This window comes from Macaca nemestrina, chromosome 4 (genome assembly GCF_043159975.1).
Source record: "Macaca nemestrina isolate mMacNem1 chromosome 4, mMacNem.hap1, whole genome shotgun sequence".
In the NCBI taxonomy this organism is placed as follows: Eukaryota; Metazoa; Chordata; class Mammalia; order Primates; family Cercopithecidae; genus Macaca; species Macaca nemestrina.
Genome location: NC_092128.1, coordinates 78,575,679 through 78,599,062, shown reverse-complemented (window position 1 = coordinate 78,599,062; position 23,384 = coordinate 78,575,679). Strand labels below are relative to the sequence as shown.

General features: G+C 43.7%; 1 protein-coding gene across 16 annotated transcripts in view; it reads left to right on the top strand.

Annotated features, from left to right (window-relative positions):
* LOC105475578 (islet cell autoantigen 1) overlaps positions 1 to 23,384 on the top strand; it is a 157,168-nt gene that overhangs the window by 128,859 nt on the left and 4,925 nt on the right. For 11 of the 16 annotated variants that reach the window (XM_011730961.3, XM_011730957.3, XM_011730959.2 and 8 more), the window contains 3 exons: positions 2,525 to 2,587; positions 2,690 to 2,731; positions 13,107 to 13,379. In XM_011730961.3, coding sequence (XP_011729263.2) covers positions 2,525 to 2,587; positions 2,690 to 2,731; positions 13,107 to 13,379 — 378 coding nt within the window. Of the gene's footprint in view, positions 1 to 2,524; positions 2,588 to 2,689; positions 2,732 to 13,106; positions 13,380 to 23,384 lie in introns of those variants that run through there. The other 5 variants (XM_071094880.1, XM_024790896.2, XM_024790897.2 and 2 more) reach the window with 2 other exon arrangements.

The window sequence follows — 23,384 nt, the reverse complement described above, 5'->3', positions numbered from 1 at the left end:
GAACCAGAAAATCACATCACAGTCATGTCAGCAGCAGCTCTTCAGAGGGCAGCCACGACGGGAACTGGCAAATCGCTGTTTCTTTTCACAGCAGATTATAAGATTTCTGCTGTGACCCTGACTCGTTCTAGTTTTAATAAGATGAGGCTGTGACCTCAGGAGAGGTGGATTTGTGGTATGTGTGGGGTGGGTGGGTATTTGTCGATGTTGGAAACAGATGGGAACTGCTCACTCTGCCCTGCCAGCTGATGCCTCAGCCTGCCAGTGCCGAGCAACCCCCGGATCCCTCAGGTGAAGTGAACCTGATGTGTTAGGAGAAGGGGTCAGAGCATTGGAAGGTGGCACAGTGTGCTGTGCAGGCTCATCAGCTATTTCTGTCTCCCGCTGTTACTGCCAGTTTTTTCATTGGTCCTTCACCTCACCAAGGGGTGGAGGGTTTGATAGATGGTGGTAGAACTAATGTGATGCAGTACCAAGCACTTCACTGGCACCCAAGCTCCTTGGAGATGCGGGGGAGTGTTTTACAGGTGTTATGAAGAGAACTACAATTACCCCAACAGTGTGTTTACCTGGCCTCCCTGGGGACATATGCACCTCTTCCTGCTTCACCCTCTGGTATGGTACCTTTCTGGAAGATAGGAGGAGGCAAAGCAGATTCTGGAACTTCCCCTCTGCTCCATTCTTCTCCTTCACCCTCTATCTTCCTTTTTATCTTTCTACCCACTTACTTCTCCTCCTATTTGCTTTTCTCCTATCTGCCTTTCAACAACAACAACAACAAAAAAAAAAAAAAAGACTCACTTTTTTGCCTCTAATGCTTGCTTCATGTCATCCATTCACGCATATACACCTTCACATACCAGTACTCACACACTTGTTCATTTGTTCAACAGATGTTTATTGAGCCACCTCTGTGCCAGGCATGGTGCTGGGCTCTGGGCATACAGTGGTGCACCAGACATAGTCAGTCCTTTCCAGGGTGAGGCTGACAGTCAAAAGGGGAAGCAGATGGTAATCTAATCATTACACAAGTAATCCAGCAGCTCCAGCTTTGGTGGGAGCTCCAAGGGAGAGGTGCGGGGCTTTGGGCACATGTGATGGAGAGGACACAACTTTTTGAGGAGATCGGGAAACTGGCTAATCCAAGTGCTATGGCAAGACTTGTCAAAGCAGAAGAAATAGCCTGGGCAAAGGTTATGGGCCCAGGAGGACCTGGAGAAAGTCAGAGAAACCATGCTCCAGAGCATGACGAGGAGCAAGTGGCAGGAGGAGAAAGGGAGCAGCTGGGCCTGCTCTTGGCCGCAGAAGAGCTCTCTGTCTATGTGGATCCAAGCCCGCCAGCCTCAGTGTACCCACAGCACGAATCACTAATGTTGTCATAGTCAAGGTAATTGGATAGGAAAACATGGGTTCTGTGGGAAAATATAAACTGCAGTTTATTATATTTGTATGCAAGTTATAAATCTATATAAATTATATATTCATACAATATGCGACAATGCAGGGGAATCAAATTTTCTCTCGTTCCTTGTGCAGTATAATTGCTTGTGGTATTTGCATATTTTGAGATTGTAAATGTCGATCATCTTGTTTTATATATGCACAGAATAAAATCCATTATAATGAAGTATCATATTTCTTTTATTCTGTGACTTGCAGAAAGGCTAATGAACATATGAGCAAATCAAGTTTTAAGGTTGTTCTATTACAAACATACACACAGACACACTTTATTGTTTAGAATAGTTTTTGGTTCACAGCAAAATTAGGGTCAAAGTACAGAGATTTCCCATATATTCCTTTCCCCAACATATACATAGCCTTTCCCACTATTAACATCCTATACCAGGTGGTATATTTGTTATAGTCAATAAACTTACATTGACATCATTATCACCCAAAGTCCATAATTTACATTAGCCTTCACTCTTGGTGTTACACATTTTGTGGGTATTACAAATGTATAATGATACGTATCTACCATTACAGGACCATACAAAATAGTTTCACTGCCCTGAGACCCCCGTGTGCTCCACTATTCATCCCTTCCTCCCCTCACACCCTTGGCAAACGCTGATCTTTTTACTGCCCTCATAGTTTTGTCTTTTCCAGAATGTCATATAACTGGAATCATGCAATGTGTAGCCTTTTCAGATTGACTTCTTTCACTTAGTAATCTACCTTTTCATTTTAGCCAGGCCCATATGGCTAAAGTTCATTAGCATCATCAAGTAATAGTTACTTAAGTCACACACTTGTCCATGGAAGGAGAATTGTTAGATCAATGTCGTATGATTTTCAGGTTGTCTGCCAAACAAAGCAAAGATTCAGGGCTGTTAATTCAGCATTCTCTGAGAGCCAGTAGCAGGAGTCCAGTGTAATCTGAGGACCCCTGCTTCTGCCTGAGTGAGTTTGTGGATCCCATTTCTTCCTGAGACTGTGCATTTACCTTACACTGCAATAGCATATGAACATGCACACCATTTCGAGTTGTTGGTAACCAGTTGCACACGTTATATTACAGCTGAAGATGGAAAAAGTATTTTATCTGCCTTAGACAAAAGCGCTACACATACTGCAGGCTCAGGTAATCTAGATTAAGGAAAACTACTCAATTTTAATTATTTGACTCAAACTCCTCACAAAATGAAACTAACTCATAATTTGTTTTCTTTCCTCTCCTCTAAAGGACCCATAGATGAACTGTTAGACATGAAACCTGAGGAAGGTGGTAAGATTTATGTGTTTCTTTGGGATTATGATTTGTTTGGTTTTTTTATTTTTTATTTTTTATTTTTTTTGAGGCGGAGTCTTGCTCTGTCGCCCAGGCTGGAGTGCAGTGGCCGGCTCTCAGCTCACTGCAAGCTCCACCTCCCGGGTTTACGCCATTCTCCTGCCTCAGCTTCCCGAGTAGCTGGGACTACGTTTGATTTTTTAAATTACTCTTTTGCATGTAAGAAAATGTAATATTATTCTTTTTAATAGCTTTGCATTCCAAAGCAAAGTTTCTTGGGTGACAGTCTTTATAAATGACCTTAAATATGCCCAAGCACAAATTAGTATGGGGGATCTATCATCATTGGTATAATGAATTTCATAATGTTCAAACTACTACAGCTAAAAGTTATGTCAGGGGTCACATGCTATAGTAGAAAAAACATGGCTTTCAGAATCACACATGTGGATTTAAAAACTGGTTTTACCATAAATGGCCTGTATTTTAAGTGATTTGTTTCATACTTAAACTCTCTAAGCCTCAGTTGTTCTCATTAGTAAAATGGAAACAATAGCAACAGCCTTGGTGGTTTATTGTCAGAATTGGAGATCGTGTGTAAGAGGTGCTTGATGGCCTCTAACACAGGGTTGTGTCAAATGGTCATGAGTTGAGATAGTAGGACTAGTAATGTTTTCTGGGTGGTTTACTGTGCTAACTCTCTACTGACCCTTAGGTAGATGCAGAGGGAGAGTTTGCTTAGTTAAGTCCCACACCCAAATTTACCAAACCTAAAATCACTTACAAAATAATCTCCCAAAAGAGAATCCAGAACCATGGATTTGAGTGAGACATGTATAGTGTTAAGTAATCCTAAGACATGGAGAGGGTTCAGCCTAGTTATAGCCTTAGCTCACCATCTGACCAAGGGTTTCTTTTTAATGATGTACCAAGAATCCAAAATACCCCCGAAATTTGGAGCCAAACTCCACAGCCTCCTATGTCCTGGTGGCTGTCATGCAGCCTCCCCTGGCTTTACAGGTTTCTCACAGGACTACAGATTGGCTGAGGTCATCCTGCAGGCCCCAGTCAACCAGGGCAGACAACTCAGTTCAGCCTGGGCTTGATGTTGATTTAATTTACAGAGTGTACGAGGAAGAGAGTTTCTGGAAGACAGAGGATATTGGTTAAAGTTTTTTCAAAAGTGGAAAGGCACCACACCTCTAGCATTAAGTTTTCACGGTTTAGGGATATAAACTTGAGGACAGTTACCTGCTTTCCCTATTACTGTCTTATGACATGTAGAATACTATGCAGTATTGTGTGAATATCCATGCATGTTTTATCAAAATGACTAATCATTTGTAAACATTGAAATCATACCAGGTAGTGGAAGTAATAAGCAGCTAATGTAGATTGCTATACATGGTGTCCATTTTTGTAAAACATTTTCCTCCTTGGCTTAAGAACACATTACTTTGATAGAATAAAGGCATCTTTTACAAATTATTCTTTGGCAGGGATAAATATTTTATTCTTACCAAAATTAGGTAAAGACACTAATAGAACAAGCCTAGGTACCCACCACCCAGTTTCAACAAGTCTTACCAGTTAAGAAATGTATTTATAATCCTTCACATGCTTTAACTTACTTTGACAGGAAGGCTGTTATTCCTCTCGTTCCCAACATCTTGTTTATATAATTTGCTCTTTGCTTTTATTATCACCTTCTTTAATTTTATCATTTTAATGTTTGAATTTGACTAGGTAGTACATTCACATTGGGACAAAAGCCGACTTATAATAAAAAAAAATACACAGTAAAAGAATCCTCACTCTCTTTCCTCTTCCTTAACCCCCTCCCTATTCTAATACTTCCATCCCCCAGTGTATCTTGGTGTTTCTTTACCCAGACACAGCAAATACGAGTATGTATTTTGTTTCCCTCTTTCTTAAAAAAGAAAAAAAAAAAAGGTTCTTGGCTTTAGAATTTAATTTTCTTTAACTCAGCAGTAAAGGTACAACCCTAACCCCAGTGGTCATGCATTTCTTCAGAGAATTAAATCAGAAATGCCGCTGCCTGCGATAGATGCTTACTTTTATAAACTTCCTCAAAAGCATGTGCCAGATATGTTGGAATGAGATTGACACTTGACACTTGTCTACTTATTTAAAACAGCTTTCATATCTCATTGGTTTATAGTTACGATCTTTGTTAGTTTTGTAGACTAGCAGTCCATACCCCTTTTTTTGAGCACTCTATGTAATTCTAAAGATAGAGATATTAATGTGCTGGTCCCTTAAAATGTGTAGTTGTTCTCAGGTAGAAGTATTGGTTTGCACATTGTCTCAGTTAAAGACAATGTCACATAATTTCTCTTTTCTCTTTCTCACTACCAACCCACACAGCCCTTCTTCAGGCATGAGCAGTGCTGCCCCACTGTCTGCCTCCGCTTCTATGTTGTCGATCCATAGGATAGCATCGGCTTAAATATTAACATGGTCTGTAGAATAAAAATATTCTGTCAGTGCACAGAAAACTTGTGGTGACTGAAGAAAAGAACACTCATTAATTTGTTGACTTCAAAAGTGTGCCCTTTGGAAAACTGCCGGAAGGCCCAAATCCTGAATTAAAATACTGATTACAATATGCACAACATTAAACAGTCAAGAAATAAAAAGAGCTTAATCCAGGGATGACTGACTTTATAGGACTTGGGGGCGATAAGCTCTAGCACCCTGCTGCTTGGGGGCCGGTTCACTCCCAGTGGTAATTCTGTTAGACAAGTAATGGCTAAACCGTGGTACAATGTTATCAAAAAGCAGACCGCTCGTGACAACAGCAACGATTCTCAAAGAGCCATTGCCCAGAAAATCACTCCCATTCAGTGTCATAATGACATTGGCTTTCTCCTACTAAATAGCTAATGTGATGGAAAACCAATATTTGACCACAGTTTATAAAACTGTTTTAAGTAAAAAAGTTAGTGACATTTTGAGCCACGTGAAAGTGCTCTCAAATTGCCTTATGACCACATGTGGCAATCTGACCTCAATTTGTTATGGAGAAGTCTTTGTGTTTCCCAAAATCCGGCCAAGAAAAATGAATAGCAGATACCTGAACAAAAAAGTGGTATTACAAGGCAGAAGAAAGTTCAATGAATTCAACTCACCTAAGTCTCATAAGTTGGCCTTACCCAAAAGATCCCTTTCTAGGATAAGACTGAGCCAATTAAAACAATTTTAATTCTCTATATTCTAAATAAAATGTTTATCTCCTGCTACTTCCTTGGTTGCTACTTCTAGACTTATGATTCTAAATTGTGGTTGCATGTCAAAATAATAGCTCATTCAACAGCTACCACAGGTGGGGGTGAAAACTTTTAGCCCACAGCAATCATACATGTTTACTTCTGAGTTCCTCCTGAGTCACTCAGAATTGCCTCCTGCAGTTATCCATATATTACCGACTAGGTATCTGACTGCTTCCTTGCATACGAAGTGGCAAGTACTAATAAGCACCTTCTCTTTTCTCATAAACTTTCCCTCCTCTCAGTCTTCCTCAGCACCCTGGGATGCACTGCGGGCTTGGATACTTTTTTTTTTTTAACCAAATACTGTTCTTAGCTGATCACCCTGTAGCCTGTAGTGCTCTCTATAGATTTACCTTTTTAAAGATTGCTATAAAGATTCTGACTGGGGGCGGTGGCTCACACCTGTAATCCCCAGCACTTTGGGAGGCCACAATGGTTGGATCACTTGAGGTCAAGAGTTCGAGACCAGACTGACCAACTTAATGAAACCTTGTCTCTACTAAAAATCCAAAAATTAGCCAGGCGTGGTGATGGGCATTTGTAATCCCAGCTACTCTGGAGGCTGAGGCAGAAGAATCACTTGAACCCAGGAGGCAGAAGTTGCAGTGAACCAAGATCGTACCACTGCACTCCAGCCTGGGCAACAGAGTGACACTCTGTCTCAAAAAAAAAAAAAAAAAAAAAAATCCTGTAAAGATTCTATAAATATTTATCCCTGCCCTAAGTTTTATGTTTTTCAGTAAGATTACTTGTCTGCTAAGATCTACTGCTGAAATGGAGTAGTAAGCTTGGGGATCATGAGCAAGAATTTTTTTTTAGTGCCTACTTAGGGTCCAGTACTGTTGGTTTGTTGTTTGTTGTTTGTTTTGTTTTGTTTTTCGGAGAGTAGGAGTAGTTTTTCCTCTATCAGTTCTTTTTATAATCCATATCATTTTTCATCAGGGAAGTTCTTAGAAGCAGTGTTCTTGAGTTCCAAACAAGTACAGTTTGTTATAACATAGAATATGTCTTTCTTGTTAGCCATTTTCGTAAGGTGTTTTCCTCCCTATCTTCCCCGTACTCTCTTTGGGTGATGTGAGGATAGTGTTGGTGTTTGGGGTTTTTCATCTATATTGCAAGCGTGTGGCCTTTACGATTAGTCATAATGTCGAGAGTGGGGATGGGGGAGAAAACCAGAGAGATGGAGTCTTCCTGTTTCACACGCAGATGAAGGTAAATTAAGTGACATTTATCTGCCAGCTTTCCTGTGCTCTCGTTTTTGGTCTATGTAGTTATGTTTCCTTCCATCTTCTGTGTTCTAATTTATGCTGAGGTCATGAAACTCAGTATGAGTTCAAAAATACCACCTGAGTGAGCTGTCACCAATTTCCCACACTGCGTCTGAACTTAGAAGAGCTTCCTCTCTATGTGAGTTTTCACACAGATATTGCTCATTGGTTCAGGATCAGTTCTCCCAGGGAATGTTCTCCCAGGAGCATAGGGTTTTTATTTTTGAAAACTTGTGCAGTACAGAGCAAACATGCTGAGTGGATCTGTCATCTCAGCCTTTCTGCCATGGTGCCTGCATGGTGCCTGGCTGCCAGCGGAGCCATCAGACCTTAGAAACCCTCAACACTTTACAAAAGCTTAAATATTAATTTACACATGAGATCCTTAATAGGTTCTGAAGTAACAGCAGAGTGCTGCAGTGAGAAAACACCTTGACCTGTGCGTCAGGGTCCCTAGCAAGATTGTCTGTAACTAATAAATTTTGTGTCATTGGGTAGGTTATTTAACCTGGGTGTCGTTTTCCTTATCTGTAAAGTGAGTTAGAGGAGATGATCTCTAAGATTCCTATTGGTTGCAAAAAAAAAAGTATGATTTTTCTCATTGGGACAAACCATCCGGTTCCCAGAATATGTTTGGGCAATGGCAAGTAGAGAAGTTCTGCCGAATTGAATGAAGGCTTTTCAGATGGCTGTGTGGATGAGTGGCTGAAAGGGCTGCATTCGTGCTTGACTGTAGAGGTCCTGAATACCACTAGACAGAGTGTTACTTTACCCAGTAGTCGGGGAGCCATTGAAGGCCTTTGAGTAAGTGAGTAATCTCACAGCCAGCTTGTCTAACTTTGCTTTCTGTTGCTTATAACAGAATACTGGCAACTGGATAATTTATAAAGAAAAGGGTTCATGCCTGTAATCCTAGCACTTTGGGAGATCAACGCAGGAGGATCACTTGAGACCAAGAGGGCAACAAAGTGAAACCCTATCTCTACAAAAGTTTTAAAAGTTAGCCAGGCATGGTGGCATGTGCCTGTAGTCCCAGCTACTCGGAAGGCACTCCAGCCTGGAGTACTATGGTTGCACCACTGCTCTCCAGCCTGGATGACAGAGTGAGACTCCGCAAAGAAAAAGAAAAGAAAAGAAAGAAATTGAATTTATTTCTTAGAGTTATAGGGGCTAAAAAGTTCAATTCCAAAGGGACACACCTGGTGAGGGCCTTTTTGCTGGTGGGGACTCTGCTGAGTCCCAAGGCAGCTTAGGGCATCATCACATGGTGAGGGGGCCGAGTGTGCTCCCTCAGGTCTGTCTTCCTCTTCTTATAAAAGCCACCAGTCCCACTCCCATGATAATCCATTAATTCATTAATCCATGAATGGGTTAACCCATATGTGAGGGCAGAGCCCTCATGACCTAATCACCTCTTAAAGGCCCCACCTCTCAATGCTGCCACACTAGGGATTAAATATAAGCCTGAGCTTTGGAGGGGACAGATATGCAAACCATAACACATGCTAAGCAAAGATACACAGTAAGGGAGTGTTCCTCTATGGAGCACCAGCAGCTTCACCAATGGGCAAACCCAGAAGGGCTCCCAGACAGGAATTTGTCTTTGGAGTTCCAGAAAGAACTTAGAATTGGAGGTAGAGATTGGAGAACCTTCTGAGGTGACGTTGGAACCCTAAGAATAGGAAAGATCTTCTACAGAGAATGTAGGGAAGGTATGATGGTTTGGGATGAAACCTTAAGGGCAGCCAGAGTAGGAGGAGGCAGTGGAGAAGGTACTGTCAGGGAGATGGGCGGTCATCCAAGAGAGCCGCCTCATGGGAACTCCCAGGAGATGGCAGCATTTCCAGGCCGGGCAGTGGTACAAATGATGCTGTACAGGTCAAGGCTTGGGAAAAGAGCATTGGAATTGGCAATGAGGATCTCACTGCTGACCTTCAAGAGAGCTACTTCAATGTAGGGTGGGGGCAGGAACTTAATTACAAGCAGCTGAGAAAAGAGTAGAGCCAAAGTAGAATATGTGGTTGTAGAAGGAAGAAGAAACCAGAACAGTAACTTGAAAGTGCAAGGGGACGGTGGAGAGCAACATCAAGTGAAGGCTGATTATCGTTGAGATAGGCACACATCTCCTGTGGCTAGGGGAAGGAAGCATTGGAGAATGAAAGACTAAAGATGCTGGATCTGAATAATGGTGGGAACACAGCAGGCTTCAGGAAGAAGGGGAGGGCACAGAGAGGGCTCATCTTAGAAAGGAGAGGCAATGCCTGCAAGTTCATGGAGTTGGAGACAGGTGAGGATGTGAGTACGTCATGTCTGTTGGCTCTTATTTTTGCAGCAGTGTCTGTGGTTGGGTTATCTGATAAGAAAGTAAACCTGGAGACTTAAGAGCCTGCAAGAGAGTGAAGGGAGCTTGGAGTAGCATCTGTGGGCTTGGCACCTGAGAGATCCTCAGCCCTTGTTCATCCTTTAAGACAAAAGCAGGAGTGGGGCACCATAACCCAGAAGCAATCCACGTCTGCATGGGTGGAAGCCCTGACTCCAGTTGGGAGTTTCTTACTAGAGTTTCTCCCGAAGAGCTTATCACATCTCTGCATGTGTCTCCATTTTCTCTCAGTTGACTTGAATTTTTTTCAAAGAAAATGACAGCATGATTCTCAAAAGCCAACTGACTATAGAGTTATTTCTCAAGTCTCAACTTGTGTGGTTACAGACCTGAACCTGTCCTTTTCTACTTGTAATTAGATTTTTCTTATGAGATATGTGTAATAATTTTAAGCATCTTAATTATCAGTACAATAATTGGGAGGTTTTTGTATTTTATGGTTCAAGTAAGTGCCAGTTTCATTGCTTTTAGCTAAGTGGTGTGGTGAGTTCTCTTAAAAGAGAAAATGTGCACTATGTAGCCTGTTAACTGTTGAATAACCAGGAAGCTAAATAAAAGGCTAAATTCAGTAGTAGACCTCAGTGTAGGCAGAATCTGTATTTAGAACTGGCTGTAGGCAATATCCTCACCAAGGGTCCTTTTCTCTTTTTGGTCACTAAAAAGTTTGAGTTGAATAGGATATGGTATTAATAAAAAGTTTTCTGATTGCAAGTGATAGAAAAACCCTACTTGAAATAGTTTAGGTTTAAATTTTTAAAAACAAAAAAGAATGTATTGATCCATGTAGTGGGGACACTCAATTGTGGATTGGCTTCAAGCAAGGCTGGATCCAGGGGCTTAGACAGTTTTGTCTCTCTCCACCTCTTCAGGCTGTTTCCCTCTATGTGTTGACTTCATTATCACTGGAAGCCTGAAATTTGCATCTTTAGAGATTGGAATCCCAAAGAAAGGGAGGTCCTCTTCCATTAAGTTTCTATATACCAAATTCAGGGAGGTGTCTGACATGTGTCCACCCCTGAGCCAGTCACCACGGCCTAGGGGATGGAGGACTCTGGCCAGCCTTGCCGCTCATTCACTGGGGTGGAGGGTAATGAGTCATTTCCAGTGGCATCTCACCAGGATCACATGGAGAAGGCATTTTCCCAAAGGGAAGACTGAAGAAGCAGAGGGAAGGGATGCTGAGTTAGCAAAAACCACCAAAGTCCATTATAAACACCATAGCACAAAACCTAAACAATAAAAACAAAGATGGAGCTATTACAGTCTGTGGTTATTTTTAGAAGGCTTACAGTTTATTATTTGTTGTTGCTAATATTAGTAATGATCTTCCCTGGACAGACATCTAGGATTTGACTTAGTGAAGGGCTGTACAAAGCAACTGTAGGAGGAACATACGTCATTTCCAAGGTGCATTCGAAATTATCTGCTTCTCCAGGGTCTACACATTGACTTGACTTGGTTTCAATAAAACAGGTTTGGTTCAGTAATTATCTGGTTTCAGTCAGGGCAAAAAGTAAACTGTAAGAAAGGGTTTGGGCATTCCAGTCCTACCTGAAAGTAGGAAGTGTAGAGTTTTGTAATGTTAATAATCATTAAAAGGGTGATGCTGGGGAGGGGAGCATGCATAGATACAGGTGTTGATGGACGCATCCTGAGCTGCGAAGGTTGCTTTCCTTTCCTTTAGCTCCTGCCTTCATCAACACAGGTGGGCCACCTGCCTGACCTTACAGTCCTGCCTCGCCCACCACGTGCAGGCTCAAGTGGTTCCTGAACAGCCCTGTTAATATCACATTGTCTCAGAAGCCTGTTTAAAATGCCATTTTCCCCATCTTCTCACCCACAACACCTACAGGCTATGTCTTAGTGAGAATTTCTGTGATAAGACAAACAATAAGAATGCTTACATTAGACAGTTGTCCGACTAAAATGATGTTTTGCCACTATTTTTAAACCACAGTGACATGAGAGTGACTAGATTCTTCCCCTCCCTGATTTATAGCCTGTCTGCTCAGCACATCAGAAATCCCCTTCATCTTTAGATCTTTATGTAAAGTGTGATTGAAAATAGATCCAGTAAAGCCAACACAGAGAACTTAAAAAAAAAAAAAAAAAAAAAAAGAAGGCTTTACTTACTAATTATCTTATATATTTGAAGAAAACCTGGTCATCTCATTTACTATGACCATATCAGAATTGCAGCATGGCTCAGAAAAAAAAAAAATATTAAACATGATTTTTTTCTTCTCTTTATGAATTAACAACAAAAATGTTTATAGTTTCCAAGTGGCAATTAGATACCACCACAAAGCCACAGTTGATAATACTATCTGTCTTTGGTTCTCAAAATATGTAATAAACCCAATGAAAGGACTTGGTGTAAGATTTCTGATAGTAATGCTACTTGTATTCAATATTCAGTATTCTGCCAATGTTCGTAATGTAAGGATGGCTGTCTTCTTTAAGGCCTTCCTTCTGAAAATGCTACTTGTATTCAATATTCAGTATTCTGCCAATGTTCGTAATGTAAGGATGGCTGTCTTTAAGGCCTTCCTTCTGAAAAGGGAGTTAGGTTTAAGGTGTATTTCTTTTGGTCTTCCTGACAACACCAAGGTGGCCCTTATTAACATGATAACCTTATGGATGAGCAAACAGAGACTCAAGGGGGTCTAAGGGTTTTACTGAAGTCACACAGCAGGGAAGGGGTGGACCTGAGGCTTCGCCTCTGATCTGGTGCTCACTTCAACTCCCCCAGAACTGTGTCTCTAGCCTGTGAAGCTCCCTGACCCGCAGCCTCTTTCCCTTTTATTTTATTGCTACAAAAGGTACTCAGGCAAACCAGACCCACTTTTCCTTTGCTTCATGCAATGGAGTTTCAGCAAAGTGGGAAGGAAGTAAGGATGCCTCTCTTGGGCATTGTTGAGCTTCTGGACATCCTCCCCTTCCCTGTCGTGCCCTGGACTAGGGCGTGGTGAAGGTTCTTTCCCCATCCTGGGTGGTAGGACAGGCTGCCACATGGTGTGTTGCTGTTCCAGCCAGGCAATGTGTATTGAGGGCTTGCGTGGGAAGATTTGGGAAGCTATACAAACAAGGAACTAAGATCTCCAACACGTTTTCAATCTTGGCTTTGTTTCATATCTGAGAAATGTTTTGGCAAATTTGCTTTTATATTAAAGAAAAAGCAAAACCCTAGAGTCTGATGCCCAGAAACCGAACTTGCTTTGGAGGACAGGGGACAAGGAAACATGGGATTAGAAATTTAATTCTATAAACTCTTAAGAGAGGCTATAATAATGGCATGAACTTATATTTTGATGACCTTTTTCTTAAATCCAGCCATCACCCAGTCTCCCCCCTTCGCAGCCCCCACAGCATTGATTCCTGAGGGCTTGAGCCCTCCGTGGTGATGTTTTGTTCTCTGTTACTTCAATCAGCTTGCCTGGGACCAGTGGCAGGGACCCCGGAACCCGAAGGTGCTGACAAAGATGACCTGCTGCTGTTGAGTGAGATCTTCAATGCTTCCTCCCTGGAAGAGGGCGAGTTCAGCAAAGAGTGGGCCGCTGTGTTTGGGGACGGCCAAGTGAAGGAGCCAGCAGTGCCCACTATGGCCCTGGGAGAGCCAGACCCCAAGGCCCAGACAGGCTCAGGTTTCCTTCCTTCGCAGCTTTTAGACCAAAATATGAAAGACTTACAGGCCTCGCTACAAGGTAGGTATGGTGGGGATCGAAATGGGGTTTTTTGTTTGTTCATTCTTTTTATTTTCAATCCAAAAGCACATTTCTTCCTTCTTTGTGTTTTTTAATGTTTTCTCTATTTTTATTGACTTTTAAACTGGAGACTCAGAATCACATTCCAACTTTATGTTGCAGGGTTTAAAATACATTCCTTTTCATAATTCTCCCCCTGTGTTAACATCAAAGGTTAGAGGAGTGGTTCTAAATCATATTGTCATCCTTGGATTTTAGACGACTTGTGGCATACTTGAGAGGATCAAACTGCTTTCATGGTCAAGGCCCTGTTGACTTGGCCACTCCGCCCTGAGTTCTCCACGTTCCCATAAACATGCCCTCTTCCTGGGTGCTGACATTGCACGGGGCTTCTTCACTGTTTTTGCAGATTAAGTTTTATCTTGCACTTCTGCTCCCCTTCTGTTCTGATCCACCTCTCCCCTGAGGACCCCCAACTAGCTCCGCTCTTGTGGTTCTGCCCGAAACACAGGGCCAAACAGTACCTCCTCAGCCACAGAAAAAATAAGAGTCTCCACACTGATCAGAAGTGGTTTGTCAGGCCAGGCATGGTGGCTCATGCCTGTAATCCCAGCACTTTGGGAGGCCAAGGTGAGTGGATCACTTGAGGTCAGGAGTTCGAGAGCAAGCAGCCTGGCCAACAATGGTGGAAGCCCGTCTCTACTAAAAGTACAAAAAAAAAAAAAAAAAAAATAGCCAGGCATGATGGCACATGCCTGTACTCCCAAATCCCAGTTACTCAGGAGGCTGAGGCAAGAGAATCGCTTGAACCCAGGAGGCAAAGATTGCAGTAAGCCAAGATCGTGCCACTCTACTCCAGCCTGGGCAACACAGTGAGACTCTCTGGAAAAAAATGCTGGCGGGGGGGGGCGGTTGTCAACATCAGTAAGGGTTCAAGGTACACCAACAAGTGCTGGCTGAGAATTGCTAGCACTGGAACACATTGGTTTACAGGGCGAAGTCTGAAACTCAGGTTGAAATTCAAATTTTTAAGTTTGAGTTTCTAAACACACAAAGGAAACCATTTTTTAGTATTTCAACACTTTTTCCTTCTTTCATGTGACTTTAATTGTAAAACAGGAATCACTTAAGAAATTCTCAAACTCTTTTGGTTTTTCTATGAATTTAGGCTGTCTCCCTAATAAACAACATGTTTATCTGGCACTTAAAGCTAAGAACAAAACGGTAAAGCTGGAACGATTAAGTAATTATGGGCTATTAAAACCTCAGGTCTTTGGAGATGAGATCATGGACACAAGAGTTGGTGGGCAAGACCAAAAAAAAGTCTCTTTTTTTTTTTTTTAATGAAATACATGACTCCTTTTATCTTCCTTTTTTTTGTCTTGTTTCGTAGCCATTTCATTTATTTGCAGTAATGGAGGTAGAGAGAGCAGGGATAAATGAAATCCAAAAATGTTTCTCCACCCTGAGTTTCACCCCAGGTTTCACCACCTCATTCACGGGAGCTGCAAATGAATAAGGCTGCCAACTGACTAGAGTTTCATCCCCACCCACCTGTGGTGGAGGTGCTAACAAGCCCTGAGAGAGTCAAGGCAGAGCCCAGATCCTCAAGTGATATCTTAGGGCTGCTGAGGTGTGTTGCAGAACGAACCTCACTCAGATCCTCAGCTTTGGAAACACAAGAGCCCCTACTACCCAGAGGGAATGGCTGGGACTATGTTCCTGCTTAGCCAGGGTGACTGAGTGTCAGTCATTGTAAGAGCCCATGCACACACATCCGCAGACAGCCAAGAAGTCAGAGCTCCACGCCCACTTCCTGAGCAGGCAAAGTGAGAGAGGCTCATCTCAGTGCCCACAGTGGGGCTGCCAGACGATGCCTGAGAGCTATGACAAGGGCAGCGGCCACGGGGAATTGCACTTCAGCCTTGCCCCATATACATGGGAAAGGCACCAAACCACATTGAGGTCTAAGGAGGGAGGTGTTCTGAGAGGGAGAGAGAAACACAAGCTCATGCTACGGAAAGAGAAACAGGAACTGCAAAGGGAGGCCATTTGTTACTCAGGCCAACAAAATCTCATTTGAGGTTGCCATCCTACTAGCACTTTAGCAAGTCTCTCATTCATTCAACAAATATTTACTGGGCCCCACTGTGTGCCAGGCGCTGGGAATTCAGCTGAGGACAAAACAGACAAGGCTGTCTGCTGTCCTGGAACTCACACTGTAACAGGATGCAGATAGGCAGAGAATAATAAGCATAATAATAAGCAAATCGCACAGTAGGCTAGAAAGTGATCAATGTTAGGGAGAAAAGGAAAAAGTAGAGCCTGGGGATAATGAATGGAGTGTTGGGACTGTCAGGGTAGTAGGTCAGGCTGCACAACTGAATAGGTTCTTACTGGGAAGATGAGATCTGAGCAGAGACTTGCAGGAGGTGAGAATGAACCATGTGGAGCTCTGGGCAGACAGAACAACCTGTGCCAATGCCTAAGGTGAGGACATGCCTGGTACAGTGAAGGGTCTTCAGGAAGGGCACTTGGCTGGAGCCAACTAAGCAAGGGGGAGGGATGCTCAGAGGATGCAGAGGTGGAGGCCAGGCCATACAGGGACTCATAGCTGTTGGAAGAACTTAGACCTTTTTTCAGCCCGAGTAAAACTGGGAGCCATCACAGCATGTTGAGCCACAGAGTAACATGATCTGATTTCCTATTTAAAAGGGTCATTCTGTCTGCTAAAAGTTTTATTTCCTCTGCTGGGATTCTATCAAGGTCAGTGTTAAAGAAGTTACCACCCAGGCACAGTGGCTCACGCCTGTAATCTCAGCACTTTAGGAGGCCAAGGTGGGCAGATGGCTTGAGGTCAGGAGTTTGAGAGCAGCCGGGCCAACATGGTGAAATCCTGTCTCTACTAAAAATACAAAAATTAGCTGGGTATGGTGGTGCACACCTGTAGGTCCAGCTACTCAGGAGGCTGAGGCAGGAGAATCATTTGAACCTAGGAGGCAGAAGTTGCAGTGAGCTGAGATCATGCCACTACACTCCAGTCTGGGTGACAGAGTGAGTGAGACTCTGTCTCTAAAAAAAAAAAAAAAAAAAAAAAAAAGCTGAGTTAACTTGTAACTACTGTACTATTTCCTTTGCATGCAAACAGCTGCCAATTGAATACCTACAGAATTGAAATGATAGGAGGGAAAAATGCCAAACCTAGGTGGTTGAAATAAGCAGCCCATTCAGCTTCTGCCACACTTACAGATTCCCAGCAGCTGCTCCCAGTTCAGGGATCCTTGATCCTTCAACACATGTTTGTTACAAATGAAGGATGGACATTCTGCTTCCATAACTGATCCTATTGTCAAATTTTGCCTTCTATGTTTCTATCAGGACCCTCAGTCCCCTCAAAAAGAGGAAAGGATATATGTTAACTTGAGATTTTTTTTTTCACTGCATCCATGGCCTAGAAAATCTACCTGTACATGGCTGGGCATGGTGGCTCACGCCTGAAATCCCAGCACTTTGGGAGGCCAAAGCGGGCGGATCACAAGGTCAAGAGGTCTAGACCATCCTGGCCAACATGGTGAAACCCTGTCTCTACTGAAAATACAAAAATTAGCTGGGAGTGGTGGCACGCGCCTGTAGTCCCAGCTACTCGGGAGGCTGAGGCGGGAGAATCACTTGAACCCGAGAGGCAGAGTGAGCAGAGATCACACCACTGCACTCCAGCCTGGGCAATAGAAGGAGACTCTGTTTTTTTAAAAAAAAAAATCTACCTATGCACATGAATAGTTATATATAATAGTTTAATAATTATTATTCAACATTGGCCACCCTATATTGAAACTGCTTCCCGTGATCAACCAGATAATCTCAAAGACCTATTTCAATAAACCACTTAAATGACTAAGTAGTCAAACTAAACACAGAGTAGAAAATCTCATTGGGTTGGCCAAGTACTGTGGCTCACACTTGTAATCCTAGCACTTTGGAAGGCTGAGGCAGGAGGATTGCTTGAGGCCAGAAGTTTGAGACCAGCCTGGGCAATATAGTGAGTCGCCATCTCTACAAAAAGTAAAAAATAAGAAAATTTCTTTTTAAGGAGCTGAGCATGCTGGCGCATGCCTCTAGTCCTAGCTACTTGGGGGGCTGCGGTGAGAGGATTGCTTGAGCCTGAAAGGTGGAGGTTTCAGTGAGCTGTGATCATGCCACTGCACTCTGGCCTGGGCAACACAGTGAGACCCTATATCAAAAAAATATAAAGACTATTTGGCATCCTGGCTCAGTGAAACACCGGGGAGGAGTTCAGAGCCTGGGTTTTATCTTACAATCCCCCCCACCCCTCCTCACTCTGAAGCTGGTGGTCAGGCCCCTTCAGTTCTCTGGGCCTTTACCTCTTATCTGTAAAATGAGGTCATGGACTTAGCTTCTTATCCCTGTGTTATCTTCTTACCCCTCGGTTAGTTCCTACTGCAGAGATGCGGAGGTCTAAAATTATATGATTCAGTGAATCTACAATGTGTAGATGGTAAAATAACAGCCAGCACTCGGTGTGACACGTGCTATGTGCCAAGAACTGTCCTGTGTGCTTTTCACATGGATGAACTTTAATCCTCACTGCACCCTTCCCAGCCAGCTACTATTACCCGTTTTATTGCCTGGGAAACTGAGGAACAGTGGTTAAGTGATGTGCCCCAGATCACACTCCTGTTAATGGGCAGGCCAGATTTTGAGCCCAGGCAGCCTGACTCCAGAATCCATGCCTTTTACCATGCCTCTCGGTACAGTCTCTGATAGCAAAAGGGATTTCCCAGTGGGGCTCTTCAGGCATCTCTTTGGAAGCCGTCAGAGGGGCAGAATTTGTAATGACACCCTGGCCTGGGCATCCTGGTCGCACACAGGGATGGAGACATTTGGGGAGCCATAAAGGAGGAATGGGTGTGGGAGACAGAGGCTAAGTCCACACAAAATTGAATGATGCTCCAGAATAGAATATTTGAAATTGAGATTGTCCTAGGAAATCATGTTCCTGTGTGCCAGCAGCCACATTCACTCTGGCACAACCCTGCTGAGTCTCAGGTTGTCCTGGCTGGCTGTGAGAGACTGGGGCACCGAGTCCTCAGGGACAGGCACCAGGACTGAACTGCAAGCTCTGGGCCACCTCCCCAGCTCCCTTAACCCGTCTCACAATCCACATTTCCCCCTCTTCTTCCTCCTTCATCTCTTCAGTTTCCTCCTCTGTCGTCTCCCTGGATTCTCCCCTGCTTTTCTACCTCTCTACCTCTCTTCTTTGACCTCTCTCCTCATTCTGTCCCCAGTCCCCTGGGGAAACGGAGAGGAAGGGGGATTTGGAGAACACTGACATCTTCTTTTCCTCCTACTTTAAGCTCTAAGAGTCCGAAACAAAGGAATGCATGTAGAATGAAGTTGTGCTGAAAATGAGAAGATGAAGTTAATTTTAGCTGGGATTTCTAAGAGTGACTGAAGTTATCAGCATGATAGGGGGTGGGGGTTCCTGTGTCATGCAGTGATGAGAAAATTGTGCCTTCCTGAGGCCTCTTTGTGTGAGTAGGAGGAGAGCCAGCCAAAGAGGCCACCTGAGCTGGAGACAGGCAATGCTGAGAGGCCCTGAGAGTCGATGTTCTCAATTCTCTACCCATTTCCAAAATTTAGAAGTAGACACTGATACTAGAAAGATTACCAGTGGCTCAAAATAAACGCATCAGGACATCTTTTAATTTAGGACTCTGCAAACCAAAGTTAGGAATCTTGTTCCAAATCCCCAAAAACATACAGCCTTGTGTTCCTTCACGGTGTTCGTTTTACCGAATTCTGAGATGCCGTTGCCATCTGGGTGGATTTCCATTTAAGGCTAATATAATGTCAGGCTTCGGGTTATCTCCATTTCACCTTTCATCAAACAGTGCTCACCTCTTGCCATTCCTGGCTTAGCCTGCCTCCAGGTAACTGACATTCCCAGTACTCAGAATCATGTGAGGGAAAAGACCATGGGGTATATTTTTAGTTTGAATGCAGAGCAGGCACTCTTAGCACAAGGCAATGGAACTGAGTTCCACCAAAGTGCAGCCCTTCCTATGCCTGCTGAGGGGCATTTGCAGGCCTTGGAACTCTGCAGAACTTAGTCCACAGAAGGAACTTTGATCTACTCCACACCCGTTTTATAGATCAGGGAATCAAGGAGCCCCAGAAAGGCCTTGTGACCTGCTTAGTTGTTGCAGTTGTTCCACCATTTGAATAAGGTCTAAACTCCTCAGCATGGCTTATAAGGTCCTTTAGGACATGACTGTCTCCTCACTGTCCACACCTCCCACATCTTTGCTTAGCTGTCTTCGTGGCATTGCTTCCCTGGAGAGCTGCGTGTGCTATCAGTACACCTGACTCCAGCCATATCAAGCTTCAGTGCACCCGTCTGTCCCCACCATGGGGTCTTGGCACATGCTGTCCCTTCTCCTTAGAGCATGCCACTCACCTCCGCAGCATGCTGCTTGTCTTACCTGGCTAACTTCTCATCCTTCAGCATCTCAGCTCCAATGTCATCTCACTGAGGAGCCTTCCTTGAGTCCCCCCGCCTGAGCAGTCAGGGTGTTTCTGCTCCCCACGTCCATGACAACCTGTACTTAATCATTCCTCTCCCCTTACCTTATTGTAAAATTGATTCACTTTATTTTAACTTTTAATTTCTATGGGAATAGTAGATGTATGTATTTGTAGGGTATGTGAGATATTTTGATACGGGCATGCAATGGGTAATAATCACATCAGGGTAAATGGGGTGTTCATCACCTCAAGCATTTCTCATTTATTTGTGTTACACACATTTCAATTATACTCTTTGGGCTATTTTTAAGTGTGCTATAAATTATTGTTGAGTGCAGTCACCCTGTCATGCTATCAAATGCTAGATCACATTTATTCTATCTACCTAGATTTTTGTACCCGCTAACCATCCCTACTACCCCCACCCCTACCACCCTTTCCAGCCTCTGGTAACCATCATTCTACTTTCTATTTCCATGAATTGAATTGTTTTAATTTTTAGCTCCCACAAATGAGTAAGAACATGCAAAGTTTGTCTTTCTGTGCCTGGCTTAGTTCACTTAACATAATGTCTTCCAGTTCCATCCATGTTGTTGCAAATGACAGGATCTCATTCTGATTCCATTTTCTGTCTCTCGCTCGAGGTCGTCATGGGAACAGGGCCCATATTTATGTTGCTCACCATCGTATTTCCAGAACACAGCTCAGTGCCTGGAATACGGTAAATGTACAAAAGTACTTGCTGGCTGGCTGGCTGGCTGACTGGCTGGCTGGCTGGCTGGCTGGCTGGATGGATGGATGGATGTCAGGGAAGAAGTGGGGGAAAGGACAACTGACAAATGACACTAGATGAAAAGAAACCAGTCCTAAAATGGGAACCCTTGAAGATGATGCCCTCAGGGGTTACTCCTGTCGTCTACTTGTCTACTTAGCTTACAAACTCCCAGATTCAGATTAGGTTTACTGAGGGCCTGCTCTCTAGCCTCTCTCCTACCTGGTTTCATCTGCAAGATCCCGTTTTATCCAAACAACCCCCAAATGAGGCAGGACATTTTATCTCCCCCTTGCAGGTATGGAAACTAGGCCTAATGGGGAACTGTGGGTATCAGGGTGGTGGTTGGCCACGTGGTTGTGGTGTTCCCACTCTCCCCTTCACAGGCAGCCCCAAGAGAGCTCTCCAGGCTGTGATCCCCGCCCAGCCCAGGTCTTCGGCTCTCCCAGCTGGTAAATGACACCCATGGCAAAGCACAGCTCTGGGCGGTGTCCTTTGGCTTCACTTGCTGCTCTAGCTGGCCAGCCTTATGCTTGGCTGATTTAGGTTTTCCTTTACGTGAGTAAGGGGGGCAGCGTTGCTCTAAGAAAATTTTATATGTTTCCTGCAAATGGGTAGCACATTTGACATATCAAAGGATCCTGAAAGCTAGGGTAGTCATTTTGTTCACAGAACTCACTGCCCTGGTCGCTCACTCTTCACCACCCCTCTCCTGACAGAACTACTCTGAGATGGGCTGACATCTTTCTAGCCACACCTTCATGTTAAAAATGCCTCAGCCAACTCACACCAGCTAGAGAACAGTTGATGGCAATTATGGGAATATTAGCAACACTAAGTTCTCTTTAAATAGCATTTTTTCCTGACAGAAGCCAAGACATTTGAAATCTGGCTTAGCATTCAATCTGTAATTACCCTCATTGCACCCTTCTCCTAAATAATTTCCAAAGTGATATGAATGAGGTTGAAACTGTAGCTGAGCTTAGTATTTGCTTTTTTTTCCATAAATAGTTGGTGTCATAGACATACTATTTTATCCCTTCATGCTCATGTAGTCGAATTGTTAGACTGATGCTTAATAACTGTTCTGAGAAAAGAATGTGACTTGGCAAACTGGCTGTCTTTCTGCTTCACACCATGGGGAAAGGGAGTAATGATGCCCTGTGTGTGTTTGTGAACATTCTGAGGTGTACTGTTCCCATCATCTTAGCTCCCAAAGAGGGGATGTCTTCAGGCTTTATGATCTTCACATCCTCTGCTGCAGAGAAGCCCCCAAATCCATGGATTCTAGGTGTTCATTGTATGGTTCCTGAGTGCTTCAGGTGAACAATATTTAAAAATCCATACTTACAAAGGAATTCAAGTAGAAGATATCTGTTTTGTCTATAAAGGAATCTGCCATTATCATCTTTTAAATCACATGTTTGAAAATATAATTTGTATTCCTGGGTCCTCTTATTTATTTTTTTATCTTTGAGATGCATTCTCACCCTGTCACCCAGGCTGGAGCACAGTGGCGCGATCTCAGCTCACTGCAACCTCTGCCTCCCGGGTTCAAGTGATTCTCCTGCCTCAGCCTCCTCAGTAGCTGGGATTACAGGTGCCTGCCACCACACCTGGCTAATTTTTGTATTTTTAGTAGAGACAGGGTTTCACCATGTTGGCCGGGCTAGTCTTGAACTCCTGACTTCAAGTGATCCACCTGCTTTGGCTTCCCAAAGTGCTGGGATTACAGACGTGAGCCACCACACCCGGCCTCTGGGTTCTTTTAAAGCATGACTTGATACACAGATGTTTCACTTATTTATAGCTTTTCAAGAACACGCACATTACATGATGGGAAGTGAGCTCCATTTTGACGTATAAATTGATTTCTGCCTCCTTTTAGGAACGTGTTCATGTGATACTTTGAAAAATACAATGCTTCGAGTCTGCCTCTTTTTTCCAGTGTTCTCTGCAGCTGAGTGTCATGCGTATTTTTGAAATGGGAAGAATTACCTTGTTTGAGTTCCCACTGTGTCACATAGCGTACAGGGATCGGGAGGGGTTGACTTCTCTACTCCCCCCTGGCTTTTCTGAGTCAGTTCCAGTTCTCTCTGGAAGTGTGGGCCCTCCAGGAACTCTGTCCAAGGACAATAGGATTGAAGAGCATAAAGCTGCAAGATTTGGAGTCAGCTGCCTGGGGGTGTGGAGTCCGGAAGTGGGCCCCTCTGATTCTTAGGAGTACCTCTCTCCTAGTCCTCACACTGGCCCGAAAGGCATCCTGTGATTCTAATCCAAATGGTGACTTAGGCAGCCTCAGCGACCAGCTAAGGAAGTGCTTCCCGAACTTTTACTTACATAACAATCACTGAGTGGTTGCTAAAATCATTTCCTGGGCTCTACTTGCAGGGATTCTGATTCAGTAGGTCAGCAATGGCTCATGAACTTGAATTTCTAACCAGCACATAGGTGATGCCCATGCCTCTGTTGAGGACACACATTGTGAGAACCATGGCTCTGAGAGACTGAGGGCAAGCTGCAGGGGTTAGGGGAAGGGTGGCATGGGCTCTGGAGGACAGGTGGGTCTTGGGTACACTTAGTGTTAGAGAAGGATTGCAGGAAACGGTGACAGTTACCAGTTACATTCAGTATGATCGGCATTGTTTGGCACACACAGCAACCACAACTGTAACTTTCCACATTTA